The following is an 11,237-nucleotide window of genomic DNA, read 5'->3' on the forward strand; positions in this document are numbered from 1 at the left end:
TGAGAGCACATTTATCTGAGTATAGCATACCTAGGGACCTAACATTGGAATATCAGATATATAAATGTTGTAGAGAGCGGAGGAAAGTGGCGATTTTGCTAGACTTATTATACAAACTTAAGAATTAAAAAGAACCACAGCTTGTTAATACATGTATGGATAGTAATTTACATTATCTACATTTATATATATTTATCTATATATGTTTATTATTATAATATATTTATATATCTTCTATATTATCTATATTTATACTAGTACTGAAGTGTGAATGACTTATTTATTTTCTTTGTATTTGATGAAAATGAACTTTGATTATGTTGTGAATTTAGTCAAGGCCTATTTTTTTATAGCTCTTGTTGAAAAAGATCTGATGCAAACATCTCGACGCTTTATTTCAATCATCTCGCTGCTTTATTTCAAACATCTGGTTACTTTATCTTACATTTAAAAATTGTTTAATAAGACAATAGTGTGTCCAGATAATGAAAAGACATCTAATAAATACATTAATTTTGGTAAACTGGTTGCAGAGCTAAACCAAAAACTTTAATAAATCTTTTGTCTTAACTTGTCTCTTCAATCGTGACTTTGAAGTTCTAATCTTACAACTTTCAAGCGTTTATAGCACATTCACTCATCACATTTATTACAGCCTATACTAACAATAAGAAGCCTAATTGTTAACATTGAGCAGCAACTTTTATATATGCCTAGCTAGTATACTTAGCTAGGTAACAGCTAAAGAAGTGCTGTTAACTGGCTTTTTGACTTTTGGTTATGGTAGTGTTTATATTTGCGATATATAAATTTACTTCATAATTGCCATAAACTAAGTTTAGTAGAGCATTTAGATTTTTCAGCCCCTTAAATATTTTTTTTAATCGAATTTTGTATAGTTTAAATAATTTTCCTTGATCTAAAAACTTTTCGTTTGCTATTGTTTTTTGAAAAACCCACATATATTTTAAATTGGCTATAAAATAGAACACATAAGCTTTTTCATTATCGAACTAAAAGCTTTGAAAACTGTTAATACTCTAAGACAGTTGATATTAACTTATAAAAGTAATAAACTTTTACACACTTTCCTTTAAAAAATCCACATATTTGCGTAATAAATTTTACCCTAAAAGTGTGGAAAAGTTTTCATTACTTCATATAACATAGTTTATTTAAATCTTTAATGTCTTAATAAAGCTTTTGTGATATTTTAATAGCATTTAAAGAAATATTTTCAAAATAAAATTCTCAACGTTAACAGTAAAAATAGAAAGTGAAACAGCAAATTTCTCCACATTCTTTAATTTCATTTAAAACTTTCTCCGAACAAAACCAAATATTTCAAAACAAACTTTCAAAGACTCGAAGTAATTTGGGAAATTTGCGGAATTTGAGCAAAAATTACTGAGAAATACTCTGTGATAGATGCACTGGGAAGTTGAAATAAACTACCACAATTTAGTGCAGTTACTGCAGAGTTGAAAAAGGATATATAAGTATATAAAATAATACAGAAAAATTAATATTTATGTAAATATTACTTTAGTGCAGACTCGTATGATTGATAATGTTTCAAAACAGAGATTAGATTTCAAAGAAACCACATGTGCTCTTTTGCGTGAAATAATGTAATAAATGTCACATGAGAAAGTAATTGAAAAAGAAAGTAGAAGGATATCAAAATATAAATAGATATTTAAATTATAAAATGCACATATCAAAAAAAATGTATATCATATTGAAAGTGTTAAAATATAACAAAATCTAGGGAAGTTATAATAGATTGACTTCTTCATACTCGTAAAAGCCTGTCTGAGATACCTTGAACAGATATACTTGTATGCATAATAGATACTTTTTTAAAAATATATAAAACACAAAAAGGCTATGAGATATCATTTCTATTTTCCGTTTTCATTACAGCAAAATTTAAAATAGAATTTCAAGTAACGAAAAAAAAATTGATTGATAACAATTTAAAAAAAAAACCTTGAGAAATCACAGAAAATAATAAAATAACTGAGAGTAATTTGTACAGTATAATACCGTTCTCAAATCGTGTAATATTTTTTTTTAATCAGTGGAAAATTTGCTTACACACTTAAAACTCACCGATCTGTAAGTGGCGTAATTACTAAACGATCCGTACAACCCAAATATTCATTTTGGTACGTAAATGTTACATCTGTCACTGATATCCAAGTTTTGTCTAAATCTTCCTTAAAATAAAATCGACATTGCTTTAACCACTCAAAATCATTCGCCGACTTTATGTTCATGCGGCACTGAAAATAATTTTTAAAATTTCACACTTTTTCATATACACATATAAATTTCAATAAAACCTATTTCTATATATAACCTAAAACTCAAAAGTGCCAACTAACTGAAACTGCCTTACATATTATTCTTTTTACATTATTATTTCTTCAAGCCATATTATTCGCTTTTCTTTACAAATTAATCTATCGCTCCTAGTTTATTTCTCACATTATTCCAATAATAATTTTTAACTATCTTACTCACTTACTCATTTCGTTTCCCACACTTCGTCATTGGTACGCCCACTTATTTCTTAAATTTCCTTTTATATTCGTATCCCTTAGTTAGTTGTGGTGGAGGGAGGACGAATCCTCCCCAATTAGCTTAAAAACCCGTTTTGAATCTACAAAAAAACCTCGTAATAGTGGGTAGTAGATAGAGGGTCAAGCTAGAACCAGCCAGAGGCATTAACAAAGGTAAGAATCTGTCTAATGCTAATGTTGGAGATATCTCTAAATGAGTTGAAGAAGAGGGTCCCCAGAATCTTAAACGTAGTTCTGGCCAGACCTGGACAAAAACACATCAGGTGTTCTGGTGTCATTTCTTCAAGGACTGGTAGACACGCACTGCAAGAAGTACCACAGGATATCTAGATACCTTAGATTTGTTTCTACAAATTTTCTTATCCCTTGCTTCCTCTCCTTTTTTTACTATAACTTCATTGTAATATTTATAACTCATTTTACACCATTTTTATTTCTTTTCACAATTCATCTTTGATATTCTTAAATGTTAAATTTTAGTTTTTCTCTTTGTCTTCCCTATTTTCTTTTTCTTTTTTATTAAGTTTTACACGCAATACTTTCAAATCTTGTATGTCTAGTTCAGGTATGAAAGTAAAGCTTTTTGTGACTCAGAGTCTCTATTTTTTTTGTTTTAGTCTCATTACTTAATTGTCTCTCATTTAAATCATATCTCTAAGCTTCTCTATCTTTCCCCTGCTCACTATAAAGCATTATTTCGCTTTAACTTACTCATAATCCCCTTTTATTATATTTACCAAAATATCAAATATGTCCCGTTGATGTACGTGTATCGTTATTAACGTCTCGAAACTGGTGCGTTCCATTTTCGTCAAATTACGCGTTGTTTGATCTATAAGTGTATTAAGCATTTCTAAAAATTTATTATTTGTCTCTGACATGACTTTTCTCTCAACTCTGGCCTGCATCAGTGCCATTTCCGCGTCGCGTGTCCAAATCATTTGTATGCCAAGTAAACCAATTTGGGCTGGCACTTTCTCTAAAAAGCCCAACAAAGTAAAATTTGGATCATTAATAGTCGCATAAGCGGTTCTAATAATCGAGTGTAATGACTGCTGTGCTGTGACCAGTAATTGAGTAAGCCATGTCTCAACAGAACCCTCCGCACGTATAGCGCGATCAAGTTGTATAGTTTCGCCCTCGCTTGAAATAATTGCCATCATCTTATTATATTCAATATCGTGAAATTTCACTTTACGAGTATTATCAAAAATGGAGAGCAAATGATTTTGTATGGTGTGTGAGTCTGATGCTTGACCCAATATTTCCAATAGTGCTGGATCCGATACAAAAAAGAAACGTGGAAACATCATACGTTTGCGCTCCAAATATCCACTTAACGATTTTTGACAAATTTCAAGTTGCTCCTGTAGATGTGGTAATAATTGTTTAAGTAAATCATCGCCGACACAACATGCCACGACGCCTGGCGTCTCATGTGCACGTTGCATTATTTTTTGCCAAGATTTATCAATTTTAGAGAAACGTTTGGCTTCTTTCGGTAATTGTTTAGCTATATCACCGCCTACAAATACAGCCTCTAAATATACCCACATATTTTGCACAAGCAACCAACGTTCAAGTATCTCATTCGAGTTAGATAAATCAAAGACCCATTGTTGGATTTGTTTGCGAAATGGTGCATTATAACGATTTGACAGCAATGAACCCAAAACCATTAAACTATCTTCCAATTGACCTATAGTTTCAGCAGTTGTATCACCTCGTAACAATAGTTCGCCACGATTATTGAAACTCATAAACTGCAGCTCATGTACTGACCATTCATTAGTCACTTGTTTTAGCTTAGCTTCAATATCTTTCTCTTTCATAGCACTTATGCATATATCCTCAATATCCTCCTTGTGCTTAAGTAGTGGAGCTTCAAGTATATTCTTTAACGAGAATCCTTCAGAATCAAATTCAAATATATACTGTGTAACATCCATAATCCGCTGCCAATGCCGTGGTTTCATTGCTTTGTTCGCCATAAGCTCAAGCAATGGGCACATGTCGTTGAAATCATCAATAGTTTTCTTAAGCGCGTGGAAAGCAGGCCACTCTTTCAAACCTTTAGGCAGTTTTCTACAACGATTTTGGAACTCCATTAGTTCATTGTTAATCTCTTCAATATCAACTTCATTCCAAGGTATGTCATAGTAACTGCTAACACGATCAATAACATCATTATAGAGTTTATATAATTTTTGTAATAGATTAAGTTCTTTGCGTATTTGACCGAGTTCAGGATAATCTGTTTGCGGTAAGCCGAATAATTCCTCACCACTCTGATAGGCTTGCAGACGGCGCCACATACCCTCAAACCGATTTTGAAATAGTATTAGACGATCGGAAGCTTCACGTGGTGTTAGACCCGCCTGCATTGGACCAGCTGTACGATATTCATTAACATAATCAATCTTATCTTGTTTAAATTTAGAAAGATTATTCTTCAAATCATCCTGGAAAGATGGCTGCATTTCAAGCAATTTAACTTGAGCTTGTAGCGCACATGACAACAGATTTTGAAAAGTTGCACGTAAATTATCTACCAAATCGAACTGTTCACGTTCAACTTGTATATCATATCGGGTAAGCACATTAAAAGCTTCCTATGGTAACATCAACAGAGATATTAATAACTTATTATTTGCATAAATTTATGTACTTACTTCAATAGGGTCTATACGTAATTCCATATCAACTTCTTGTTCTCTTATCTTACTTAGAGTTTCCATAATCATGCGCACGTCGTCCAAGTCACGTATTGGACGATCTAGTTTACGATCCATTTCATTTATGACAGCATACACATAGTCCATTTCTTTCTTATATTTCTTCTTCATGGCCTGACCAATTTTATGTGTACATGCTTTATATGTAATAGAAACAAGAGTGTAGATATAAAATAACTGCAGATTAATGGCAATGTTAAGAGGTGCAAAAGTGCTAAACAAATTAAGTGCTTTAAATATTATATAGTTGCACTTAAGAATCTATAACTTAAAATTAAAAATATCTATCACTAGGACTACAGAAATTTGGATAATAAAATTATAATTAATAATATATTATATTATAATGTTTTAATAATTTATGGAAATTATCTACGAGTATCATGATATATAAAAATTTATAAGCAGTTAGTTATAAGCAGAAGTTGCTCTGCAAATGATGTGTTGGAAAATATATGTGTAACTAGAAAAAAATAGATTAGTACAGTCAAACTTCCATAACTCGAACTTCTATAACTTGAATTTTCTACAACTCAAACTAAATAGAGTACAACAGGCTTTAGAGAGCAAATAACATATAATTGCAAAAAATTCTGTAACTCGAAGTCTCCATAAATCGAACCTTTTCTTTGCAAAATGGTACTTCGCATTATAGTAGTTTAACTTTACATAACTTTAACATCATAGGTCTCTGCGAATGTATTTCAGAGACGCTTCAAAAAAGTGTGGATCTATCTACAGGAAATTTTCTATATTTTCGAGAAAAACTTTCTACAGTAAAGTACAGTATCAAAAAGACTTTTGTTTTATTAAAAATTTTGGTGCATAACTATTCAACTGAGTTTCATAACAATTGGTTGCAGAAACATGTTTAGTGCACTTCATAAATTTACTAAATCTTTTAAATTTTAAAGATATTTGAAATTATCTTTATTTATCAACTACTCAAAACCAAGAGAATGCAAAAAAATAATATTCTTTATCTACATTAAACATTAAGTGAATAATTGGCAATAAAGTGAACTCATCGATAAAATTGAATTGGAAATGTCTGTAAATTATTTTAACACTAAATAAACGTTATTTACACTCCAAATTAATAATTTACAAAAGATTACACAAAGTCATGCAATTCAAAAATACGAGTATTTCAAAAAACAAACAATCGGATTATTCATGCTTTAGTTAAGTACAATGAACCAGATACCAGATATTTACATAGACTGGCAGAGTGCGCAGATGCTTACATTTTATTTCGATAGCCAAACCATATTTGAGACGTTCATTGGAAACAGCTATGCATTGTCCAAACACCTCCATGTCAGGTTCTATTAATAAATTAGCATCCAAATCAGATAAGGAACGTAAAGTGGTCTCAAATTCTTGCAAGCCAAATTCCATAAGCTGACGAGTGGTTCTTTCATTTTTCCACAGGAAGTGATATGGTTTCCAACGTTTTACATATGTTTGTATATCAGGTTTTATATTTTTGATACAATTCGAGAGTTGATTAAGGGTTTTTGCGACTTCCTTATTATCCATTATAGCAGAATAAAATGACTTCAACATGTGCGGCATTTGCGGACGTTCTTCTGAGGCTAAGCAATATAATTTCCGCCTTCGTGACCGAGCGTTATTTTCATTACTGCGGTTACGACCAACGCGAGGTTGAGGCGTAATGGAAACTTGCTGGTAATTGAAAATTTTATAATTAAGTTAAATATCACTAGAATTATACTTTACAAATAAATTAAAAATAAAAATATTATCTAGATTTAAGTCATATCTGCAATATGTATAGGAGAATTGTAGAAAACTGTGGTTTGTTTAAAAAGGTCATATTTCCATATTTCCCCATATGTACCATATTCGACCAATTTTATTTAATTTAATTTAAATAATTAATTAAATTTAATTGTCATTAAATAGAATTACTATGAAGTTGTGTGTTTTATCTGTCATAATAGAACCTGAAATTTTTTGTGAGTATATTTATAGCATGTTATTCGATATATCGAACATATACTTCTTGCAAAATCATGGCTTGATGCAAAAGACCTAAAGAAATCCAAACAAGTCAATCGGTTCAATCGCTATATTATATGTAGATTGTTATCACTGACGTCTTAACTTTACATGCAGCTACTATCTTATAAAGATTGAACTGAAAGATAATAATACCTGCAGATTCTGTAAAACGCAAAATGAAATATTCACACATTTTATATGCTCTCCTCCGATTATCACATAATGGATCCAATATTTCTATCTAGTTCTGATTGAACCGAATGAGATCGGAAATCTTGAACAAATATATATTGTTGATTCATTAGTAACTTTTATAAAGTTAAAAGACTTTCTTCAAATTTACATTTTATTGTCTTTTTTAAAGAAAACGTCAAGAATTTATTATTTTTTCTTATTTTACTGCAGTAAGTCAAGTATATATTTGAACCTATAAAAGTAGAAACACATGAACCTATAAAAGTAGAAACATAGAAACACATTAAATGAAAATTTGAAGAGCCGTTAAAACTTACAAGTGTTCCGACTTTTTTAATAGAAAGAAAAAAATAAAATCTTTATACACAACACCTAAAAGTCTTATAATGATCTATGGACTTCAAATAGATCAATTTCTATATAGTTCAATTTGTACTAAAAAAATCTATGATCGCAAAAAGTGGAAGATATGTCTATATTAGGTTTCGAGCGAAATTATAAATATTTCGAGCGAAATTATAAATATTTCTTAATATGCACCATTATCAATCATAATCAATGTCCATATAAATAGTAGCAATATGTATTAAGTTATTCAAGATCATTATGGTACAAAAGAATACCTCAAAATAAAATGCTTTAATCTGACTATATCAAATGATCTATTATTAATATTTAGACAAAAGTAATTTACTAAAACGCATTATAAATATTATTATTCTTATAATAAAATATGTTGAATTTTTAATAAAACATTGCTATTTCAAAATTGCCATCTAGGTCCACCTAAAAAAATGGAAAATCTAATATCAGAACATAGTTTTATATTAGTAATTATTTCATGGATATAAACACAAACCTTCTTATTCAATATTTCAACTGCATAAAATCACCTGTTTAACCTGCAATTGTGGTATTAACGAACTTTACATTAAAGTTAAAGCCATAAATTATAGAATTAATCCGCACTAAATTTAAACCTTGCACTATAATGCTTCTCCATAACTACTTTTAAAATTCAAAGTCTGTTTTATAACATGTATTTTGTCTTTTTTTAACATATGTTATAAAACAGCAGCCGGGAAAACTTTAGACGTAGTCGATTAATATAACCACAATACCAACAAAAACGTTGGTATACAATCTCGAATATCTATATAAAATGAAGCTGATAAAAATCAATTGAGTTAAAGCCCTAACATCTTATTCATTAACCAGCGATTGTAAAATATTTGGCACCCAAATAGAGTGTTTAAAAATTTTTTTATACACAGGTATTACATGTTGAAATGTAATATAAGCATTCTTTAATACATATATTCTATTGATAAGTTTGGACTTACCGGATTTTCTTTACCACTAGTCCACTGTGCTACACCTTTGGCAATGCTCGTTATAGTTTTACCCGCAGTTATAAGTATATCTTGAAGTTCATCCAAATTGGGTCTAATAACAACGTTCGGTATACGAAGATGTGCAGATAATGCAAAAATCGGTTTCTTGGGAGTCAAATCGTTCTCATCTGAGATAAAGCGGCGACGAATCGTATCCAATGCAGCTCTTATTACTTTAATGAGCACATCAATCACTTTACGACTGTAATAGCGGCGCATTTCAACAACTGCATTACAGACCATGTCCTGAAATATGTTTGAGAAAGTAGAATATATATTAAAACTAATATTAAAAGTCAATTTTCTTCAAAGCGTGTGCCAACCTGCATTCCCTTTGGCAGACTTTCAGTTGTGGATAAAAGTGTCAGTGGGTTTTCAAAGCAAGACCACAAAATGCTCCAGTCCTGTTGCTGGTTGGTGTTGCCACCACCACTACCAGCGCCACCACCACTACCACCACCAGTGGCACCATTAGTCGCTGCAGCAGCTGCACTTGTGCCAGCGCGTGCACTTTCTTCACCTTTTCTTGCAGAAGTTTGTTGTTCTTTCGGCGAAGCTGTAATAACATTTGTGAATAATTAACTTACTTGCAGTTTATGTTACTAATAAAATCTACACTAACTACAAGCAATTACCATCAAACAAGGTAACAATATCATCACCAGCGATTTCCTTGAATTTTTCCGTTGCCTTATCGACCAAATTCAGAACTTCTTCAACGGCTTCAGACACCATTTGGCTCTTGCGATTTAATTCGATTGCCGCTTGTCTATGATAACAAAATGTAAATAATGAAAATATTTGCGTAGTGCAAAGTGTATCGTAAAGTGATGAAAGCAAAAACTCTCAAGTCCAAAAATATTTAATAGAATTCGCCAATTTATTTTGAAAAAACGTTGAAGTTAAAATAATAAATATTAAAAGGATAAATGGCAGCAGACAACGATCAATGTAGATAAATTGAGGAAATTTATTTTCAACTGCAGTTGACTACAAAGTGAATTCCCTGACAACAACTATTACCCTCTCTGCTCCTACCAGAATTCATTTCGCCTTCAGTTTGGCGTTTTATGAAGTTTTTTGCCTCCAGTAAACATTAAACGGAAGATAGCTTTTAAAGCAATTAGCAAATTCCACAAGTTGTGAAAGCAGCTGTTTTCTCCATTGCGGATGTACATGTCACTTGTCCATGCTAATTGCTTTGAAGAGCCACTTATTAGTTACGTTTCATTATGGATAGCGAGCTTTGTTGACAGGCAGTGCAAAACGACTTGATAAGAGGTATATTAAGAAGCTCGATTATCTAGTTAATTCAAAAGAAATTCCTTTAAATGCGAAACCAGTAAATTCATTTTTTATTTTTTGAGTTGCCAAAGAAAATAAATATTTGAGAAAACAATAATATTTCCATGAAATTAAACCATGTCATTAAGAAATAACTTTAATCAATTTCTTATTCATCTGTATATCTCATATATTTTGTTCCTTATATGAACTTTCAAATTCATATTGTATAAATAAATAAATTTTATTATTATAACCGCCAACACTCAGAAAGGAAGAGGCAGTTTAAGAAAAAAAATGAAAAACACAAACTTTGAAAACAATCTACATGTCATAATAATCTAAAGTACAGTATATGAACTAAATGGTATCAGTTCTTAACAATTAACTCCGACGATAAATCTTATTTTATTTTGCCTAGCATTGCCCTGAAGCAGCAAGTTAAGCACAAATAAACGAAGCTATAAATATTTTCAAATACAGTAAAATTTGCAAAAATATGTCAAGAAACTATAAGCCTACGTCAATCCTTCCTTCCACTATTAGACACTCACGTCTAAAAAGCTCAAACAGCCCCACCATAAGTTAAATCCTAACTTGCCTTGTTGTTTATCATTATTGTCGTTACTACACTTTTTCTTCTACTCTTTCCACTTCTTCCAGCATATAATCATTCCATATATTCATAGAACATATACCTCTCTATTATTCCCAACTTAATTATATATAAGTTAGGGCCGGTAAAATGACAATTACTTATTATAGTTATAATGGACTTATAATGGTAGTCCATTGTAAGATAAATTTAAAATATCATTTTAGTAGTTTTAAGATTTAAATACTTATTGGTAATCTCTACCAAGAAGATTCAATAAACATTTTTAATATATAAAAAAAAGCTTCCTTACACCGAAAATAGAAAATCGTGTCCAATTTAACATATTCAATAAATAACAGCCATGATGATTTAAATCAGTACCGCTCAATCCAAGATAACACAACTGCGGGCAAGA

At 30.8% G+C, this 11,237-nt stretch overlaps 1 protein-coding gene across 1 annotated transcript in view; it reads right to left on the reverse strand.

Moving 5' to 3' along the window:
- The window catches only part of LOC119675604 (dynein heavy chain 5, axonemal-like), a 21,864-nt gene that overhangs the window by 4,409 nt on the left and 6,218 nt on the right, over positions 1 to 11,237 (reverse strand). Inside the window, exons 4-10 of the mRNA XM_038086810.1 lie at positions 9,576 to 9,709; positions 9,264 to 9,496; positions 8,890 to 9,186; positions 6,571 to 7,012; positions 5,261 to 5,460; positions 3,326 to 5,200; positions 2,116 to 2,288 (exon numbers count right to left, since the gene is read on the reverse strand). Coding sequence (XP_037942738.1) covers positions 2,116 to 2,288; positions 3,326 to 5,200; positions 5,261 to 5,460; positions 6,571 to 7,012; positions 8,890 to 9,186; positions 9,264 to 9,496; positions 9,576 to 9,709 — 3,354 coding nt within the window. The remainder of the gene's footprint in view (positions 1 to 2,115; positions 2,289 to 3,325; positions 5,201 to 5,260; positions 5,461 to 6,570; positions 7,013 to 8,889; positions 9,187 to 9,263; positions 9,497 to 9,575; positions 9,710 to 11,237) is intronic.

This window comes from Teleopsis dalmanni, chromosome 2, assembly GCF_002237135.1.
Source record: "Teleopsis dalmanni isolate 2A chromosome 2, ASM223713v2, whole genome shotgun sequence".
Lineage (NCBI taxonomy): Eukaryota > Metazoa > Arthropoda > Insecta > Diptera > Diopsidae > Teleopsis > Teleopsis dalmanni.